General features: G+C 44.6%; 1 protein-coding gene across 4 annotated transcripts in view; it reads left to right on the forward strand.

Annotated features, from left to right (window-relative positions):
- The window catches only part of CEP170 (centrosomal protein 170), a 771,544-nt gene that overhangs the window by 143,121 nt on the left and 605,761 nt on the right, over window positions 1-22,662 (forward strand). For all 4 annotated transcript variants that reach the window (XM_068231897.1, XM_068231898.1, XM_068231899.1 and 1 more), the window contains exons 4-5: window positions 1,468-1,546; window positions 18,713-18,771. In XM_068231897.1, coding sequence (XP_068087998.1) covers window positions 1,468-1,546; window positions 18,713-18,771 — 138 coding nt within the window. The remainder of the gene's footprint in view (window positions 1-1,467; window positions 1,547-18,712; window positions 18,772-22,662) is intronic.

The following is a 22,662-nucleotide window of genomic DNA, read 5'->3' on the forward strand; positions in this document are numbered from 1 at the left end:
TTGCCTTCTTAAAACAGAAGGAAATTTGCAATAATTCAGTTATAAGTGGACATTTGTGGTTACCCACAATGCACTACCACTGAATATGCAAATTATCCCTTTCTCGCCCTTGTTAAGCCATGCACGCATTCAGAACCGCTGGTGTATAGCAAGCCTAAAGCTTTAAGTTTTACACAGCCATATCAAACCCACATGTAGACTACATGTCTACATGTGGGTTTGATATGGCTGTGTAAAACTTAAAGCTATAGGCTTGCTATACACCAGCGGTTCTGGATGCTTGCTTGGCTTAACAAGGGCGAAAAGAGATAATTTGCATATTCAGTGGTAGTGCATTGTGGGTAACCACAAATGTTCACTTACAACTGAATTATTTAATATGAATACATTTGCTGAAACACATTCTAATCTCTGTTGAAGAAATTGTCAACAGGTTGGTATAATGTCTCAAATACTGTAATGTGAGACTGCCTATATATACATCCTCAATTACAAAATGTATCTGTGACTACTTACTGTTCCCTGTTTATAACCACGTTGTTCTCAAAACAAATGTAAATCGGGAGACTGTACAAGTTCCTACAATATTTTTTACTTTATTACCATGTAACTTTGATCTTGCTTATGTCGCCTACTACAGTAATGCATAAGGTAATGTAGTGTGCATTTGTATTCTGTATACAATAGCAAGGTGAACACCTCCCCACCAAAAAGAGGGGGAAGTGCTGATCAATCCTAAAAGATAAGCAACTATTTATACTATATCTGCAAATCTCTCCCCCACCCATCCACACACACACACAAAACAAAACACTTTTTTTTTTTGCAAGGTTCACATATATTATAGCTCTTGACTTCACTAAATCTAGTGCATGTTTCAATTTTTTTTTTTAGTATTTCTTTTTTTTTAGGAAAAGAGTGTCTTACGTGCTTAAGTGGCCAATTAATTGCTGCTGAATCCTATTTTTTGTAGAAAATAAATGTTATAGTGAAAACATTCAGTGGTAAGCACATCTGTTAGAAGGCCCTTTTCCACTGTAGTGTTTGCGATTGCTGAATCGCAAACCGCTAGTGATTTTCAAATCGCTACGGTTTGCCTTTTAACATAGGAATCGCGGTAGGTCATTTCCACTGCCGCGATTCGTTTTTTACCTACTCACGATCGTGCGGCGGATCAATTATTCCCGCGATTTTGCTATGCAGTGCAGAGCATAGCAAAATCGCGATTGCAAGCGTCGGGAAATCGCGGCAAAATTTTGTAATTTTGCTGAATTGCAATCGCTAACGGTCAGCGCGAACGCAAGCGATTGCTAGTGGTAAAGGGGCCAAAATGTAGAAAATTCCTATGTCAATGTAATTGAAAAGGGCCTTTTTGAACCTGTTTACTATTGTGACTTTTTATTGTATCACTTTGTTTATATTTTCATTTAAAGTCTTGGCATTTAATGTCTTTTATTTTTATTACAGACATTTGTGAATGATGTCAGAATTCCAGAACAAACTTACATTACCTTGAAGCTTGAAGATAAGCTGAGATTTGGCTATGATATCCTTTTGATGTTTATTTGAAAAATATGTCAAACATATTCATATTCAACCATATTCATATATTGAGTGCACTATTCAGTGCTATTTACCTGTTTTTTTGTTTTAAAATGTATATTGAACATTTTAATTATAAAAAAAGTGAACAGTAGTGCAAATGGATACATTCAAAGTACAATGTAGTATAGCTCCAACAGGGAACAAACATGACATCTGATGATATAAGCAACTTCAGTAGCTCAACGAGCTTCATGTACCAGAGCCACCTATTTCATAACCATAAGCTCATACAACAAACAATAAAAAACGTAGATCAAACAAGAGTAATTTAATCATTTGGCTCAATTTGAGGCAGCACCGAGAGCCTACAGTTCTGAAAGGGCTATATGGCAGAGGGTAGGAAGGATTCTTCCGTCATCTAAGTGTGCCCACGCCTAACCATAAAGGATAAGGATAATGAGGGAAGAGGAAAGATAAGGAAAAAGGAGAGAAATAGAAGACGAGAAAGGAGGGAGTCCAGGGTAAATTACGTATGAGGGTGAATGTTCAGTATGTGGTATATGTTTCAGTATCTGGGCTCGGGAATTCAAATTGTATCCAGGTTTGCTATATACGTAGGCGTTTTTTTGTGCGTTTTACACTTCCTATGCATAGCATAACAATTGCAAGAAATGCAAATTTGTCACTGTTGTGGAATATACTGAGACCCAGACCAGAAATAAGGAAAATAATATTAAGGTTTATTGCAAGTGCAACATAAATTAAGCAAACAAAAATGCAAATAAGCCAAGCAGTCAAAATAAGGAATAATGCAACTGCAAATGAAACCATACTCTGGACTAGCAATTGCAATCAGGGATATACAGTGGTGTGATAAACTATTTGCCCCCTTCCTGATTTCTTATTCGTTTGCATGTTTGTCGCACTTAAAGAGGAACTCCAGTGAAAATAATGTAGTAAAAAAAGTGCTTCATTTTTTACCATAATTATGTATAAATGATTTAGTCAGTGTTTGCTCATTGTAAAATCTTTCCTCTCCCAGATTCACATTCTGACATTTATTACATGGTGACATTGTTACTGTGGGCAGGTTATTTAGCTGTTTCTAGCTGCTCTGTCTGTTACAGACAGCTAATAACAGCTATTTCCTGTCTCTGAACATTGTTACATTGTGGCAGTTTGCCAGCAGTACCGCGGTAATCAGAGCCTCTTGTGGGAGGGGTTTCAGCACAAAATCAGTCACACAGCGCCCCCTGATGGTCTGTTTGTGAAAATCATTGTCTTTCTCATGTAAAATGGGGTATCAGCTACTGATTGGGAAAAAGTTCAATTCTTGGTTGGAGTTTCTCTTTAAATGTTTCTGCTCATCAAAAACCGTTAACTATTAGTCAAAGATAACATAATTGAACACAAAATGCAGTTTTAAATAATGGTTTTTATTATTTAGTGAGAAAAAAAACCTCCAAATCTACATGGCCCTGTGTGAAAAAGTGATTGCCCCCTTGTTAAAAAATAACTTAACTGTGGTATCACACCTGAGTTCAATTTCTGTAGTCACCCCCAGGCCTGATTACTGCCACACCTGTTTCAATCAAGAAATCACTTAACCACTTCCCGACCGCCGTATATACAATTGGCGGCCGGGAAGTGCACCCCGCAAGGACCGCCGTATAGACAAATGGCGGCGGTCCTTGTAGGGGCATGGGCGGAGCGATCGCGTCATCCGTGACGCGATCCTCCGCCTGGCGCCGCTCACCCGCCACAACATCCCGCCGGCCATACGGAAGCGCCGGCGGGATGTTAACCCGACGATCGCCGCATACAAAGTGTATAATACACTTTGTAATGTTTACAAAGTGTATTATACAGGCTGCCTCCTGCCCTGGTGGTCCCAGTGTCCGAGGGACCACCAGGGCAGGCTGCAGCCACCCTAGTCTGCACCAAGCACACTGATTTCCCCCCCCCCCTGCCCCAGATCGCCCACAGCACCCATCAGACCCCCCCTGCCCACCCCCCAGACCCCTGTTTGCACCCAATCACCCCCCTAATCACCCATCAATCACTCCCTGTCACTATCTGTCAACGCTATTTTTTCCCCTGCTCCCTCCTGATCACCCCCCACCCCTCAGATTCTCCCCAGACCCCCCCTCCCCAGACACCCCCCCATGTACTGTATGCATCTATCCCCCCTGATCACCTGTCAATCACCCATCAATCACCCCCTGTCACTGCCACCCATCAATCAGCCCCTAACCTGCCCCTTGCGGGTAATCTGATCACCCCCCCACACCAATAGATCGCCCGCAGATCCGACATCAGATCACCTCCCAAATCCATTGTTTACATCTATTCTCTCCTCTAAACACCCACTAATTACCCATCAATTACCCCCTATCACCACCTGTCACTTTTACCTATCAGATCAGACCCTAATCTGCCCCTTGCGGGCACCCAATCACCCGCCCACACGCTCAGATTGCCCTCTGACCCCCCCTTATCAATTCACCAGTGCATTAATTACATCTGTTCTTCCCTGTAATAACCCACTGATCACCTGTCAATCACCTGCCAATCACCTATCACCCATCAATCACCCCCTGTCACCCCCTATCACTGCCACCCAACAATCAGCCCCTAACCTGCCCCTTGCGGGCAATCTGATCACCCACCCACACCAATAGATCGCCCGCAGATCCGACGTCCGATCACCTCCCAAGTGCAGTGTTTACATCTGTTCTCTACCCTAAACACCCACTACCACTAATTACCCATCAATCACCCCCTGTCACTGCTACCTATCAGATTAGACCCCTATCTGCCCCTAGGGCACTCAATCACCCGCCCACACCCTCAGAATGCCCTCAGACCCCAGCCCTGATCACCTCGCCAGTGCATTGCTTGCATCTATTCCCCCCTCTAATCACACCTTGAGACACCCATCAAGCACCTCCTGTCACCCCCTAGCACACCTACCCATCAGATCAGGCCCTAATTTGCCCCGTGTGGGCTCCTGATCACTCGGCCAAACCCTCAGATCCCCCTCAGACCCCCTTCCGATCACCTCCCCAGTGCATTGATTGCATCTATTTTCCCCTCTAACCACCCCCTGAGACACCCATCAATCACCTCCTGTCACCCCCCTAGCACTCCTATCCATCAGATCAGGCCCAATACAACCTGTCATCTAAAAGGCCACCCTGCTTATGACCGGTTCCACAAAATTCGCCCCCTCATAGACCACCTGTCATCAAAATTTGCAGATGCTTATACCCCTGAACAGTCATTTTGAGACATTTGGTTTCCAGACTACTCACGGTTTTGGGCCCGTAAAATGCCAGGGCGGTATAGGAACCCCACAAGTGACCCCATTTTAGAAAAAAAGACACCCCAAGGTATTCTGTTAGGTGTATGACGAGTTCATAGAAGATTTTATTTTTTGTCAAAAGTTAGCGGAAATTGATTTTTATTGTTTTTTTTTTCACAAAGTGTCATTTTTCACTAACTTGTGACAAACAATAAAATCTTCTATGAACTCGCCATACACCTAACGGAATACCTTGGGGTGTCTTCTTTCTAAAATGGGGTCACTTGTGGGGTTCCTATACTGCCCTGGCATTTTAGGGGCCCTAAACCGCGAGGAGTAGTCTAGAAAACAAATGCCTCAAAATGACCTGTGAATAGGATGTTGGGCCCCTTAGCGCACCTAGGCTGCAAAAAAGTGTCACACATGTGGTACCGCCGTACTCAGGAAAAGTAGTATAATGTGTTTTGGGGTGTATTTTTACACATACCCATGCTGGGTGGGAGAAATTTCTATGTAAATGGACAATTGTGTGTAAAAAAAATCAAACAATTGTCATTTACAGAGATATTTCTCCCACTTAGCATGGGTATGTGTAAAAATACACCCCAAAACACATTATACTACTTCTCCTGAGTACGGCGGTACCACATGTGTGGCACTTTTTTACACCCTAAGTACGCGAAGGGGCCCAAAGTCCAATGAGTACCTTTAGGATTTCACAGGTCATTTTGCGACATTTGGTTTCAAGACTACTCCTCACGGTTTAGGGCCCCTAAAATGCCAGGGCAGTATAGGAACCCCACAAATGACCCCATTCTAAAAAGAAGACACCCAAAGGTATTCCGTTAGGAGTATGGTGAGTTCATAGAAGATTTTATTTTTTGTCACAAGTTAGCGGAAAATGACACTTTGTGAAAAAAAAACAATTAAAATCAATTTCCGCTAACTTGTGACAAAAAAATAAAAACTTCTATGAACTCACCATACTCCTAATGGAATACCTTGGGGTGTCTTCTTTCTAAAATGGGGTCATTAGTGGGGTTCCTATACTGCCCTGGCATTTTAGGGGCCCTAAACCGTGAGGAGTAGTCTTGAAACAAAAATGATCTGTGAAATCCTAAAGGTACTCATTGGACTTTGGGCCCCTTAGCGCAGTTAGGGTGCAAAAAAGTGCCACACATGTGGTATCGCCGTACTCGGGAGAAGTACTACAATGTGTTTTGAGGTGTATTTTTACACATACCCATGCTAGGTGGGAGAAATACCTCTGTAAATGACAATCTTTTGCTTTTTTTACACACAATTGTCCATTTACAGAGTTATTTCTCCCACCCAGCATGGGTATGTGTAAAAATACACCCCAAAACACATTGTACCACTTCTCCCGAGTACGGCGATACCACTACTCCTCACAAGTTTGCGGAAATTGATTTTTATTGGTTTTTTTCACAAAAAGTCATTTTTCGCTAACTTGTGCCAAAAAATAAAATCTTCTATGAACTTACCGTACTACTAAGGGAATACCTTGGGGTGTCTTCTTTCTAAAATGGGGTCATTTGTGGGGTTCCTATACTGTCCTGGCATTTTAGGGGCCCTAAACCGTGAGGAGTAGTCTTGAAACGAAATTTCTCAAAATGACCTGTGAAATCCTAAAGGTACTCATTGGACTTTGGGCCCCTTAGCGCAGTTAGGGTGCAAAAAAGTGCCACACATGTGGTATCGCCGTACTCAGGAGAAGTAGTATAATGTGTTTTGGGGTGTATTTGTACACATACCCATGCTGAGTGGGAGAAAGATCTCTGTAAATGGACAATTGTGTGTAAAAAAATTAAAAAAATGTCATTTACAGAGATATTTCTCCCACCCAGCATGGGTATGTGTAAAAATACACCCCAAAACACATTATACTAGTTCTCCTGAGTACGGCAATACCACATGTGTGGCACTTTTTTGCAGCCTAACTGCGCTAAGGGGCCCAAAGTCCAATGAGCACCTTTAGGCTTTACAGGGGTGCTTACAAATTAGCACCCCCCAAAATGCGAGGACAGTAAACACACCCCACAAATGACCCCATTTTGGAAAGTAGACACTTCAAGGTATTCAGAGAGGGGCATGGTGAGTCCGTGGCAGATTTCATTTTTTTTTTTGTCGCAAGTTAGAAGAAATGGAAACTTTTTTTTTTTTTTGTCACAAAGTGTCATTTTCCGCTTACTTGTGACAAAAATTAATATCTTCTATGAACTCACTATGCCTCTCAGTAAATACTTTGGGATGTCTTCTTTCCAAAATGGGGTCATTTGGGGGGGTATTTATACTATCCTGGAATTCTAGCCCCTCATGAAACATGTCGGGTGGTCAGAAAAGCCATAGATGCTTGAAAATGGGAAAATTCACTTTTTGCACCATAGTTTGTAAACGCTATAACTTTTACCCAAACCAATAAATATACACTGAATGGGTTTTTTTTTATCAAAAACATGTTTGTCCACATTTTTCGCGCTGCATGTATACAGAAATTTTACTTTATTTGAAAAATGTCAGCACAGAAAGTTAAAAAATAATTTTTTTGCCAAAATTCATGTCTTTTTTGATGAATATAATAAAAAGTAAAAATCGCAGGAACAATCAAATAGCACCAAAAGAAAGCTTTATTAGTGACAAGAAAAGGAGCCAAAATTCATTTAGGTGGTAGGTTGTATGAGCGAGCAATAAACCGTGAAAGCTGCAGTGGTCTGAATGGAAAAAAAGTGGCCGGTCCTTAAAGGGTAGAAAGCCCTAGGTCCTCAAGTGGTTAAATAGGAGCTATCTGACACAGAGAAGTAGACCAAAAGCACCTCAAAAGCTAGACATCATGCCAAGATCCAAAGAAATTCAGGAACAAATGAGAACAAAGTACTGTAATTGAGATCTATCAGTCTGGTAAAGGTTATGAAGCCATTTCTAAAGCTTTGGGACTCCAGCGAACCACAGTGAGAGCCATTATCCACAAATGGAAAAACCATGGAACAGTGATGAACCTTCCCAGGAGTGGCTGGCCGACCAAAATTACCCCAAGAGCGCAGAGAAAATTCATCTGAGAGGCCACAAAAGACCCAAGGACAACATCTAGAGAACTGCAGGCCTCACTTGCCTCAATTAAGGTCATTGTTCACGACTCCACCATAAGAAAGAGACTGGGCAAAAATGGTCTGCATGGCAGATATCCAAGGCACAAACCACTTTTAAGCAAAAAGAACATTAAGGCTCGTCTCAATTTTGCTAAAAAAACATCTCAATGATTGGCAAGACATTTGGGAAAATACCTTGTGGACCGACGAGACAAAAGTTGAACTTTTTGGAAGGTGCGTGTCCCGTTACATCTGGCGTAGAAGTAACACAGCATTTCAGCAAAACAACATCATACCAACAGTAAAATATGGTGGTGGTAGTGTGATGGTCTGGGGTTGTTTTGCTGCTTCAGGACCTGGAAGGCTTGCTGTGATAGATGGAACCATGAATTCTACTGTCTACCAAAAAATCCTGAAAGAGAATGTCCGGCCATCTGTTCGTCAACTCAAGCTGAAGCGATCTTGGGTGCTGCAGCAGGACAATGACCCAAAACACACCAGCAAATCCACCTCTGAATGGCTGAAGAAAAACAAAATGAAGACTTTGGAGTGGCCTAGTCAAAGTCCTGACCTGAATCCTATTGAGATGTTGTGTCATGACCTTAAAAATGTGGTTTATGCTAGAAAACCCTCAAATAAAGCTGAATTACAACAATTATGCAAAGATGAGTGGGCCAAAATTCCTCCAGAGCGCTGTAAAAGACTCGTTGCAAGTTATCGCAAACGCTTGATTGCAGTTATTGCTGCTAAGGGTGGCCCAACCAGTTATTAGGTTCAGGGGGAAATTTCTTTTTCACACAGGGCCATTTAGGTTTTGAGTTATTTTTCTCACTAAATAATAAAAACCATCATTTAAAACTGCATTTTGTGTTCAATTATGTTATCTTTGACTAATAGTTAACGGTTTTTGATGAGCAGAAACATTTAAGTGTGACAAACATGCAAAAGAATAAGAAATCAGGAAGGGGGCAAATAGTTTTTCACACCACTGTATATGCTAAGCACTCCCTGCATATAGTGAATATGCAGGCATATATTTTAGTGTGCACTCTTAACCCTGGAACCTGGCTAATATATACACATGAACTATATACAGTATATACACACACAAGGCAACTACACCAGATATCGTCAGGCAACGGGTAGTCATACAAACAAAGTCAAAACCAGAGAATCCTACAGTAATATAAGCACTAGGCAAAGGATTAGTCAAGGAATAGCAAAGGTCATACACGGCAGGTACCACGGATGCAGGGTCAAAGGAAAGGCGGGCTAGATCACAGGTTACCGGAACAGGTAACAGGCTTGATGAACTAGCAATGAACTGGTTTGCTGGAGCAGATTATATAGTGTGCTGGGAGGTCAGATGACAATGTCCAGGTGATCTCAGACCTGCCCTCATTAGCAGTCTGTAACAGAAGAGTTCCTGAAGGAGAGACCTCTTCTGGTGGGCAGAGAGCAGTTCAGGCTGCATAATTCCTGAGAAGAGCGAGGACATCTGTTGGTGAAGCAAAGGAAGTACATCCAAATAGTTCATGATGTTACCAGCAGATGCGGACCATGACAGCATGTCACGAAGGGCGCTGGTAAGTTTTCTTTGACCATGAAGTCAGACATGAGGACCTTGACCTCGAGAAAATGTGAAGATTTTTTTTCCAATTCTTTGCTATGGTAATTTTAGTGGATAGGGATAAAAAGGTAGATCATTTTTTTGGGTCCTCTAGAAAAGTGCTATCCAATGGTCCTTTTGGATATTGATATGAAAAAGAGACGAGACTGAAGTAGGCCAAAGGTCCTGCTCTATATTCTAAAAAGTCACGGGCACTGCCACAAAATGTGGAACATTGTGCCTTTGCCACGCGCATCCTTGAAACATCTAGGCCTTGATTCACAAAGCGGTGATAACCCAGTTATCACGCCTAAAAGACTTTAGGCGTGATAACCTTTTCACCACTGAGTTATCACCGCTTTTTCCTGCTCTTCGCGCGAAGTTACCGCGCGTACGCGCGTTCGCGCGTACGCGCGTGAGAGCGCGCGCAAAGTCCCATAGGGATTAATGGGAGCTTCGCGCGAAGCGTCGGGTGCTGCGCGCGTACGCGCGTACGCGCGTACGCGCAGTAACTTCGCGCGAGTTTCTTCTTATCACGCCTAAAGTGAGTTTAGGCGTGATAAGGGGCTTTTCACTGGCGTGCAAACACTTTGCACCGCTTTGTGAATCAGGCCCCTAGAGTCTACTGAGTTGGTCAGTTTAGCAAGTCTAGCGGGTACTAAGTACAATCGCATCAGTACTTTATATGCCGATTCCATGGCAAAAACATTTTGCTATTTTCTGCCAACTCTATCCAGGCATCCCTGTCTTTGTGCTGTTTTGTCTCATGTTCCACCCCCTGTATGTATGAATGCTGCAAAGAGGAGTCAGTTTGGGTAAGTCCAGCATAGAGGAGTGAAATAACTCCAAGCCCAAATGGATCCGTAAAGGGAACCCAAGATATGAAGGATATGGACAAAAGGGAATAATTTGAGAGCCCCAGACAGTGTAATACTGTTAATAGGCAGGGTAAGGTAATAATGAAAAATTACTCACAAGGGTGAGTTGCCTCCAAAAGCAGCCACTATGTTCGCAGATGGGGAAATGATCCTGCCCCCACTTAGGCTAAGAAGTCGCTCTCAGAAAAGGAAAAGGGCAAGAAACACTCATCCACCAGGGTGAATAATTGGTTAATTTGCATGTACAGAGGCGCCAGTAGAGTAAAAAATAGGTTTTAAACCCTGTTTAAAAATGAGGGAGTGGAGGTGGACCTACCTCCCCACAGATGACACAATAGTATTGTATCAATGAAGAAGTACAATAGTTTATTTCTTACTCCAATACAATCTGCAACGTGTTTCGCGGGTCAAGCGCCCGCTTCCTCAGGCAAGGTACAAAAAGGTGCAACTATAACATAAAAGCATACAACGGGATATAGTATACTAAAAATAATAGTAACCAGGGGTGTTTCTAGCGTTTTTGTTATTCCAGGCAAAAAGTCCTGTGTCACCCACCACCATCAGAAAAAAAAAAACACACTGGAGAATATGAACCGTGTGCTGTATAGGGTGGATGCATAATACAGGGAGTCCCTGAGAAACAAACAACCCACTGTTCTTGTCACATTTTGTTGCATACCCCTTTTCTGCACTACTCCAACTTAGTGTGTAAATGCACAGTATAGTGCAGCAGAGGTTTTGCCCCCACCTGGCTCCCGCTGGAGTCCAGTGCTGTGCTTCCGCCTGTCCGCTTACCACTCACTGTGATTACACACTACATGAGGAGAGTCAGCACTAGAGGAAGCAGAAAACAGGATGATTGCACAGGCACAGCACTGGACACCAGAGGGGAGATTAGAGCACAGCTTCTGCTGCACTATACTCTCCCTTTTCACGCTGGACGGGTGGAGCGCAGGAGGGGGACGGGAACAGATAGTGGGACAAGGGGAAAGAGGGAGGCACAAAGGAGGACAAAAGGAGGCACAGATGGACGCACACAGAGTCGGATCATTCACAAGGCAACTTAGACACGTGCCTAGGGGCCCGATTTATGCTAACCTCCAACAAATCTTGCCAAAAAACTAGGTGGCCATCAAGTCTGGGCCCAAAGTTGTTGCTTGCCTAGGGCACTATTTCACTTTAACTATTTAACGGCATTCTGACTTATTAAAACGTGTCTATAAACGACAACAGGACGTTTTAATAAGTCGCGCATTCCCGCCGCCGCTCCGCCATGTGTGCGCCGCCTCCATCGGGATTCCCTGTTCAGCGATTGGGGAAGAGGACCGAGCGATCTTCTACCCAATCGCAATGCCTGGAATGAATGGACGTGACCGTGAACATCGGCCACATGCATTCGCAAAAACAGGAAACAGTCACAGTTAGTAAAATGTAAAAAAAAAAAAAGTGACCACTTCCTATAATGGGAAAGTGTTCACTATCGCCATCTTGTGGCCAAAAAGTAAAATTACACATACAGGCACATGCAAGTATACACAATATGAATAAAATTAATAACTGACACTTCCACACACCCCCCCCTCTCCCCCCCCAAAAAAAAACCACTTGTAAAAAAAATCAGTTAGAAAAGTACATAAATATTTTCTTATTTTTCCCATTAAAACGCATTTAGAATAAAAAAAAATCTTAGCAAAATGTACTACCCACAGAAAGCCTAATTGGTGGTGAAAAAAACGAGGTATAGATATACATTTTGTTGTGATAAGTAGTAATAAAGTTATTAGGGAATTAAAGGGAGGAGCACTGACAGGAGAAAATTGCTCTGGTTCGTTAGGGTAAAAACCCTTGGGGGTGAACTCGTTAATCCATCTCTGGACCCACAGGGGGGAAGAGGCATAGGGGGACTAAAAGTGACAGAAGGAGGCGCAAAGGGAGACCGAGGGACTCACAGAGGGGCAGAGGTGGCACAGGGGGACTGAAGATGGCACAAGGAGACAGAAGGAGGCACAAGGGGACAGAAAGCAGTACAAACACCATTGGGGGCGTGGCTTCGCACTGGAGGCATGATTTTGTTTTAGGACAGGGCTTAATCAGGGGCATGATACCCCCCAAGACCAATGGCACTCCTGATAGTAACAGTGAAAAATCTAGCATGTCTTATCAAAAGGATACAGCTGCAGTATGAGATTAAAGAACAGGGTACATTAAAAAAGTAGTACTAGCACTGGAAGCTATGACGTATTATAGAAAAAATACATGTAAGATTGGTCTATGCATCGTCCAAAAAAACGCATACACCAAAAAAATTGTATTCTACTTCCAGTAATTACTGAAGTCGCAACATATTATATCAGTACAGGAGACATATACATAGTTACAGTTATTTGGGTTGAAAAAAGACATACTGTACGTCCATCGAGTTCAACCAGAGAGCAAGTACAACACCAGCCTGCTCCCTCACATCCCTGTTGATCCAGACGAAGGTGAAAAAACCCCACAGGGCATGGTCCAATTAGCCCTAAAAGGGAAAAAATTCCTTCCTGACTCCAGATGGCAATCAGATAAAATCCCTGGATCAACATCATTAGGCATTACCTAGTAATTGTAGCCATGGATGTCTTTCAACGCAAGGAAAGCTTCTAAGCCCCCTTTAAATTCAGGTATAGAATTTGCCATAACTACTTCCTGTGGCAATGCATTCCACATCTTAATCACTCTTACTGTAAAGAACCCTTTCCTAAATAAATGGCTAAAGCTTTTTTCCTCCATGGCCAGATCATGTCCTCTAGTCCTTTGAGAAGGCCTAGGGACAAAAAGCTCATCCGCCAAGCTTTTATATTGCCCTCTGATGTATTTATACATGTTAATTAGATCCCCTCTAAGGCGTCTTTTCTCTAGACTAAATAAACCCAGTTTATCTAGCCTTTCCATCCCACGTATCAATTTTGTTGCTCGTCTCTACACTTGCTCTAAGGCCTTGTTCACATCATTTAGCGCAGATGACTGTGCGATCGGAACACAACGCGTCCGATTGCACGCCATCTGCGCTCCTATGTGCTGCACTGCAGATCCCATTCATTACAATGAATGGGATCTGCGCTGCGATTCCCAAAAAGGCACGCAGCACGCGATAGGGCTGATGGGAACGGTAGAAGGGCTGTCTATGCCCTTCTACCGTTCTTGCGGGTCGCATACTATACGCGCTGCCAAAATGCGCACGGCAGCCCGTATTGTCTGAACGAGGCCTAAAACTGCAACAACTTTCCTGTAATGTGGTGCCCAGAACTGAATTCCATATTCCAGATGTGGCCTTACTAGAGAGTTAAACAGGGGCAATATTATGCTAGCATCTCAAATTTTTCTAACTAAAAAAATGATGAAAATCGGCCCACCTGAGCGGCGCCCTCCGGCGGTAATGGACAAGCTGAGCTCGTTATTACCGCCAAGGAGGTTAATAAATAAAATGAAGAGCACTGGACCCAGTACAGACCCCTGTGGGACCCCACTGCTAACAGTCACCCATTTTGAGTATGATCCATTGACCACAACTCTTTGTTTTCTGTCCATAAGCCAGTTCCCTATCCATATGGAAAAGCTTATTTTTCTTTAACCACTTGCCGACCGCGCACTCATAATGTGCGTCGGCAAAGTGGCAGCAGCAGGACCTGCGACGCAGATCTGCGTCGCCGGCTGCAGGCTAATTAATCAGGAAGCAGCCGCTCGCGCGAGCGGCTGCTTCCTGTCAATTCATGGCGGGGGGCTCCGTGAATAGCCTGCGGGCCGCCGATCGCGGCTCGCAGGCTAAATGTAAACACGAGCGTAAATAATTCGCTTTGTTTACATTTGTACAACGCTGCTAACAGTAGCAGCGTTGCACTAGATCAGCGATCCCCGGCCAATCAGCGGCCGGGGATCGCTGTCACATGACAGGCAGGAGCCTGTTAGAGGCTGCACAGGACAGATCCGTTCCTGTGCAGCCTCCGAACTCCGGGGAAGGGAGGGAGGAGAGGGAGAGGGGGAATCCTGCGGTGGAGGGGGCTTTGAGGTGCCCCCCCCACCCCCGCCAGCCACACGCAGGCAGGAGCGATCACACACCCCCAGCACATCATCCCCCTAGTGGGGAAAAAAGGGGGGCGATCTGGTCGCTCTGCCTGGTGTTTGATCTGTGCTGGGGGCTGTAGAGCCCACCCAGCACAGATCAGCGAAATCAGCGCTGGTCCTTAAGGGGGGGTAAAGGCTGGGTCATCAAGTGGTTAAAAACAACATAAAATAAAGACTGAATAGATATCCCCAGCAAACATATAAAACCATATAAAAACCCATATGAAATAAACCTAAATACATATAAAACACTGTACATCCAGTCCTGATGGGCACATACTGGCCCACATTTCACATTAGAAGCATAGGTGTTGTGATTTAAACTCATGCAGTAGAGTATATAGTATATAGAACTCGTACAGTGCTGGAGTTGAAAAAAGACCCCCAAAAACATACATTACCTGCAATAGGATCAGGAGGAACAATAGCACCTCTGTAGTGTGTGGGCGCTATTCCTCGGCACTAAATAGACTGGGGGCGATCAAGGGAAAGTGACAGAGGGCGGAAGTGGGGGAAAGTAATATAGTTAAAAGTTTTGCGCCAGGAGTACTGAAACAATGGTAAGCTGCTCCCCTAGTTTGGTGATTCCTCACACCACAAATACATTTATAACAATATAATGGATGGACTAATAGAACCTTGTGCTTATGTAATACGTATAATTATGGAACGGTAATAAAAGGCAACATTAAAACAGCAGGATCCTGCTTCACTCAAACCAGCACCACATACATACAACCTTGCTGCAGCACAATCTGGGATCAATGTCATAAACTTCTCACAGCGTGTGAAAATTCCGCTAATAGGGCTTCAGATGTCTGGTCACAGCAGGCGCTTAGCCCACAAAGCCCTGCTTGAAAGTGATACTTTCTACCAGCAACACTTTCAAGCAGGGCTTTGTGGGCTAAGCGCCTGCTGTGACCTGCACAAGTAGAAGGAAGCCCATGCGGCCATATGCTAAAGGGGAAGTAATGTGGCAGTGCACCCATTGTGATAGCACACTCACAATACAAACAGCCTGACGCTCCCAATCTCTAGCCTGCTCGCGCTGGTATTAAGAGATAGTGATGCAAGCAGGGCAGTTTCTAGGCTAAAATGCACCCAGGGCGAGGGTGTAAAAATTGCGCCCACCCCCCCGCGGAGCCAGGTATAGGTGCCCGCAATATAGGTTAGCCAGGTCCAGTTGCACTCAGTATAGGTAGCCAGCTATAGGTCCCCCTGGTATAGGTAGCCTCGCATAGGTGCCCCAGTATAGGTTAGCCAGGTAGGTGCTTCCAGTATAGGTAGCAAGTATAGTTGCCCCCAGCATAGGTTACATAGGTAGGTGCCCCCAGTATAGGTTAGATGGGTAGGTGCCCCAGTATAGGTAAGATGAGTAGGTGCCTACAGTATAGGTTAGATGAGTAGGTGACCCCAGTATAAGCTAGATAGGTAGAAGCCCCAGGTATAGGTTAGATAGGTAGGTGCCCCCAGTATAGGTTGGATGGGTAGATGCCCCAGTATAGGCTAGATAGGTAGGAGCCTCCAGTACAGGTTAGATAGGTAGGTGCCCCAGTATAGGCTAGATAGGTAGCTGCCCCCAGTGTAGGTTACATAGGTAGGTGCCCCAGTATAAGCTAGATAGGTAGGTGCCCCCAGTACAGGTTAGATAGGTAGGTGCCCCCAGCAAAGCTTAGATAGGTAGAAGCCCCCAGTACAGGTTAGATAGATAGGTGCCCCCAGTATAGGTTACATAAGTAGGTGCCCCCAGTATAAGCTAGATAGGTAGGTGCCACCAGTACAGGTTAGATAGGTAGCTGCCCCCAGTATAGATTATATAGGTAGGTACTCCCAATATAGGTTAGATAGGTAGGTGTCCCCCACCCCCACATAATGGAGGTCTTGGGTTGGCACTGACAGGACAACAAACCTACCTTAGTTGGTAAGCACCCCACCCCCAGTGGCACATGCAAGTCTTCCCAAACCCCCTCAGCCAGAGAGAACCCCCCAAGTAATTGTGTCACAGCCACCTTAGAATCCCCCAAATGGCCCATACAGGTCCTCCAGATTTATATTATTTAATTCACTGAGAAACCAGCATGACTGACATAATTTATGAAACTTAAATAGAAAATACATGCAGCTCACAATGAAACAAAAGTTTTGTGTGCAATGCTAGACAATACACTAAGTTGCACAGCATTACTTTAGGTAAGATTTCCAACCATTATTGTGTACAGCATTGTTTGTGTGAGACATGCATTCCTGCCTTGGCTGTCAGGGCTCTGCATAATGTCACACACAGTAAGCAGAGGAATTCTGTGCCATCTGCTCCTGGCTGCAGAGGTTATATACCTCCGTAGCAGACGACACAGTCTCACAGGATTACACTGGAAATTTATACCTGGCTGGCTGGCTGGCTTGAAAAGAAAAATAATGCGGACATCCTGGACAGAGCAGAACACAGCTTTTTGTCCTGTTGCTGCTTATGCCTGGTCTTCTTAACGGAGACAGAGGAGCGGGCTCGGTCGGCTGGCTTCCTTACTCTCATTGGCTGGAGAAAGGCACCGGCTCAAAAATGAGAGTTACTGATTGGAGGGCGGGAGGGAAGGGAGAAAAAAAAGAAGCCTTATGCTTCTCACACAGTGCAGCCGCCGGGGACCTGGCTGCTTATATCTGCTGTGCACACGTGTGCACAGAAAATAGCGTAAACACTGAGCGGCTCCCTAGCAGTGTCCTCCATCCTGCGCCCACCTTCCTTCACCTGCTGGCCTGCGCTCAGTGCAGTCGCACGGCCCGCACGGTGGTAGAAGCGGCCCTGGATGCAAGTGTATACTTTCAATAATTTAGTCCCAGGAGAAGCATTTAAGACATTATTGTAGGCCCCTATGCAAGCTGCAGCCAGCAGGTGTGCAAACGGAGAGGGAGACAGAGTAAAAGTGTAATGTCAGATAATGCTTTCTCCTCTGATAGTGCTTCCTGTAAATAATGTGTAAAAAATACAGCAGTGCTTAGCTTTTTGCCGCCCCAAGTGGCACTTATTTGTGAGAGACCCCCCCCCCCCAGGATAAGTAGCCCCCTCCCCTCAGTATAGGTAGTTATGGTAGTGCGCTAAATAGGTAACCCCCTTCCCTCAGCATAGATTGCCAAGATAGCCCTTAGGATAGGTACCCCCCCCCCCCGGTCCTCAGTAACAATAACAACAATAACAATAATATTTATATAGCGCTTTTCTCCCTGGGGACTCAGTATAGGTAACCCCCAGGATAGATTGCTTCCCCTCCCTCAGTATAGTAAAACCTGTATATAGGTAGCCCCATCCCCCAGGACAGGTAGCCAAGTTAGCCCCTACAGAGTTATACTGTATCCCCCTCCCCTCCTTACAGGGAGCCCCCCTCATCCCCTGTACTGCAAAGCCTGTTGCTAATTCACAGACCTCAGATCAGCCGTGATCAGAAGATAAGACAGTGATGCGTGGTGACTGAGCAGTGAAATTCAAATGCAGGAAGTGGCCGATGACATCATTTCTGTACATAAAGTCCTCTGCGTGCACCATGCACCACTCTCTTTTCTGATCACATCTGAGGTTTGTAAATTAGCGGCAGGGGGCACAGCGCGGGGGAGAAGGGGGGGGGGGTGCAGCTAGTGCAAGCCACCAAGGCTCTCTGTGAGAGTGAGGCCCCAAGCCACTGCTTGCCTCGGTTTGTGTGTGCGGAGGCCCTGAGGAAATAAGCTGTAAAATTGCACAACAGGACCCTCGCCCACTGCCATTTTTACATAGGGGGATCGAATGTTGAACTCCAGATCTCAAGGGCATTTCGAATATATATTGATCTAATGTGTATTTGCAAGGTAAAATATTTTTTAACCTCACATATAGGTGTTTTCCTTACTTGGAGGTAAGCTTTTCTTATCATATTGATTGATTGATTGATTGACTGATTGCTTGATTGGGGCACCTCCTCCACCCTAGTTCTATGTGTGCTTTAGTATTACGGTACAAGTAAATGTGGGAATGAAAATACTTGTTAAATGAACTGTTATAGTGCCTTTGAATTTTGGATGTATTTATTGATCAGTGTTAGCATAATAGTTAAATAGCTTGTAAGAGCTTGTTTTGTTGCATAAAAACATTACATTTTCTTTCTTTCTCCCTGCCCCCAAAGTTACTTTCCTTAGCAAAACATACATACCAACCTTTTTACAGTAACACGTGGAAAAATGAAAGTCCCTGAAGAGGCTCTTAAGGTGTTTTTTTCTTTTCAATTTTCTTTCAAACTATAAATTGAGCATAATATCTAGGATATTGGCCAAATGTTTATCACAAGTGAAATGTTGAGCTAAGGTTAGGTTCAAATGTTGAACTAAGGAACTAGGTTAGAGCTAAACTTCTAATGAAAAAAAGAGAAATGTTGTGTTCCTTTATATAGTTGTTTGGGCATAAGGTCCACCACTGCTCTTCTAATTACGGCTGCTAGTAACCTCAACAAAAGTTTAAACATAAATCCTTAACTTTTCCAGCTACAACCTCGACTCCAGCACCACACAGCAATTAACTCTCTGATTTACTGAAGTCTTATGATCAGTAGTACTTCCTCTAGCTGTGTTCAATGCAGCTTCTCCCAAACTTGGGCTCCCTCCTCACAGCAACTTCTTAATAATGCATGCCTCTGGTAAAGTGGGTGATTCTCACAATACACATGGAATGATCGTGATGGCACTGACATACTGTATATGTTTAAAGTGTTTTCAATATTTTGTCCTCTGTCATGTGGATAAGGACCCCCATGTTAACCAGCTAAAGATTTTGCATCATACTCCATACTCCTCTCTGCCTGTTTGCTCACCCACTAGAAATTACTCCTTACCCTCTTTATCTGACCACCTCTTCTCTAACAGCCTTCCTTGTCTAAATCAAACAGCACCTTTCTTCACTAATCTCTAAAGCTCACCTCACTACCTGTACTTTTCACCCTTCTCCCTCTTATAGTTATAGTTATTTGAGTTGAAAAAAGACATATCCATTGAGTTCAAAAAGAAAATAAAGTACACCAGCCTGCTCTCTCACATACCCCTTTTGATCCAGAGGAAGGCGAAAAACCCTTACAAGGCATGGTCCAATAAGCCCCAAAAGGGAAAAGATCCTTCCAGACTTCAGATGGCAATCAGATAAAATCTCTGGATCTACACCACCGGAAATTACCTAGTAATTATAGCCATGGATGTCTTTCAATGCAAGGAAAGCATCTAAGCCCCCTTAAATGCAAATATAGAATTTGCCATAACTACTTCCTGTGGCAATACATTCCACATTTTATTCACTCTTACTGTAAAGAACCCTTTCCTAAATAAATGGCTAAAAGGTTTTTCCTCCATGCACACATCATGTCCTCTAGTCCTTTGTAAAAGCCTAGGGACAAAAAGCTCATCCGCCAAGCTGTTATATTGCCCTCCAATGTATTTATACATGTTAATTAGATCTCCTCTAAGCAGTCTTTTCTCTAGACTAAATAAACCCAGTTTATCTAACCTTTCTTGGTAAGTGAGAGCTTCCATCCCTCGTATCAATTTTGATTGTCCCGTGATCGGCTTTGATTGCCCGGTGATTGGCCTGTGATTGGCTTTGATTGTCCCGTGATTGGCTTTGATTGTCCCGTGATTGGAGTGCCCTGTGATTGGCCTGCGATTGCCCTTTGATTGGCTTTGATTGTTTCTGATTGCCTCTGATTCCCCACTCGCCACCACTCCCCTGTCACTATCCTTGTGATCTAAAAACAGTGATCAGTGAAAACTCACTTTTTTAGTATCACTAGTGTTAGCAGTTAGGCCAGTTAGCTAGGCCCCTTTGTAAGTGTCAGTTAGTGTTCAGCCCACTGCACCACAGTCACTAATTAGCATCATCACTGTCGCTAATCAACATTGGTACTATATAGTATCTGTAAGTGATCATTACTGATCGCAGTCAGATCTATATTAGGGTCACTAGGATCCACAAAAAAACGCAGTGTTTGCCCGATCAGGCCTGATCGTTCGCCTGCACTTGCGTTCAGCCTGCCCCACTGCAGTGACAGAATTTTTTTTTCTGTTTACTGCAAACAAACACTGTACAATAGCTGTGGCACTGTAAACATCAGTTTTGATTTTTTTTTTTATCAAAACTCAGTGACCACAGCTTTCTACCTCTCAAATACTCCCTTTTGCTAGGTAGGTGCTCTTTTTTTCTGGGTAGTCTCAGAGGAATACCTCCTAAATTTAGCAGTCCACCATGGCAAGAAAGGGGTATTCCGATGATGAGGTTTTCAGGTACATGGCCCAGTCGGATGAGGACGATTGGGACGCCTTATTCGACGAATCTTCCAGGTCAGAGTTTGAACCTGACCGATAGTGATGACGAGGTTGAGGTTTCAGCTAGAGCCAGGCGTACCACACCCCATGTTGTTGGACCGCAGGTGGCGCAGGATCGGCCTCAAGGGCAGCAGAGTGGTGTTAGTGCTGGTCTGAGATTTCATAGTGGGGCAAGCACCAGCAGCACAACATCTCCTGGACCTAGCACCAGTACTTCCGTAGACCCTGGTGAAGTGGCAAGCACCAGCATGGAAGTTGAAACTGGTTCGGTGGCACGTGCAGTAAGATCCCAGTCGCAGCCACCAAGAAGACAGGCCCGTACTACCCCTAGTTTACCAGAGGTGCTGGCAAATCCAAATTGGCAATCCCCTGATTCCGCCGCACCCGTACTTCCCCCTTTCACCGCCCAGTCTGGAGTCCAGGTGGAGACAGATAATCTAGGATCAGCCCTAGACTCTTTCTATCTGTTCTTCACCCTGGATCTCTTAGACTTAATCGTGGCAGAGACCAACCGTAAGGCCACACAATACATAACCGCCAATCCGAATAAGTTCCTTGTCCAACCTTTTCGGTGGAAACCAGTCCAAGTTTCCAAAATTAAAAATTTTTTGGGGCCTTCTCCTTCACACGGGACTATTAAAGCAGAATGTGTTGCGGTCTTATTGGTCTACGGACCCAGCATGTCATGTTCCCCTGTACTCTGCTGCCATGTCCAGGACACGATTTGAGAACATCCTGCGCTTCCTGCACTTCAATAACAACGAAACCTGTCATCGAAGTGACCACCCTGCTTTTGACCGGCTCCACAAAATTCGGCCCCTCATAGACCACCTGTCATCCAGATTTGCAGATGCTTATACCCCTGAACAGCAAATCTGCGTAGACGAGTCCCTCATACGTTTTACCGGGCGCCTTCGCATCAAACAGTACATCCCAAGCAAGCGCGCCCGGTATGGGGTGAAACTGTATAAGCTCTGTGAAAGGGCCACAGGCTATACGTCTTAGTTTAGGGTCTATGAGGGAAAAGACTCAAAATTTGAGCCGGTCGGATGCCCTGACTACCTGGGGAGCAGTGGAAAGGTTGTGTGGGACTTGGTGTCACCCTTGTTCCAGAAGGGGCACCTTCTTTTTGTGGACAATTATTACACAAGTGTTGCCCTCTTTCAGCACTTAAAAATAGAAAAAATCCGATGCTGTGGCACCGTACGGCCTAGTCGCCGGGGCTTCCCCCAACGGCTCATTACCACCAGACTTGAACGGGGACAGAGGGCCGCCTTGTGTGCTGACGACCTGCTCGCGGTGAAATGGAAGGACAAGAGGGACGTTTACTTTCTGTCCACCATTCACGCAGACACGACAATTGAAATTCAATGGCGAACTGAGGTCATTGAAAATCCCCTTGTCATTCATGAGTATAATACTAACATGGGAGGGGTGGACTTCAATGACCAGAGGTTAGCGCCCTATTTAGTTGCCCGAAAAACGACACTGGTATAAAAAAGTGTCTTTTTACCTCATTCAATTGGCAATTTACAACAGCTTTGTTCTCTACAGTAAGGTTGGGAGAACTGGATCGTTTCTACAATTTCAGAGACAGATCACTATGGAACTCCTGTAACCAGGAGGTGCCGTGGCCCAACCCCAAGATGCAACTAGCCGGCTGCATGGAAGGCATTACGCCTATCCAATTCCGAGTACCCCAGGTCACCGAATCAGAAGAAAATGTTGTCGTGTCTGCAGCAGGGCTGGAATAAGGCGTGACTCCACTGTTTATTGTCCCACCTGTCCTGACCA

This window comes from Hyperolius riggenbachi, chromosome 4 (genome assembly GCF_040937935.1).
Source record: "Hyperolius riggenbachi isolate aHypRig1 chromosome 4, aHypRig1.pri, whole genome shotgun sequence".
NCBI classification, from domain to species: Eukaryota; Metazoa; Chordata; class Amphibia; order Anura; family Hyperoliidae; genus Hyperolius; species Hyperolius riggenbachi.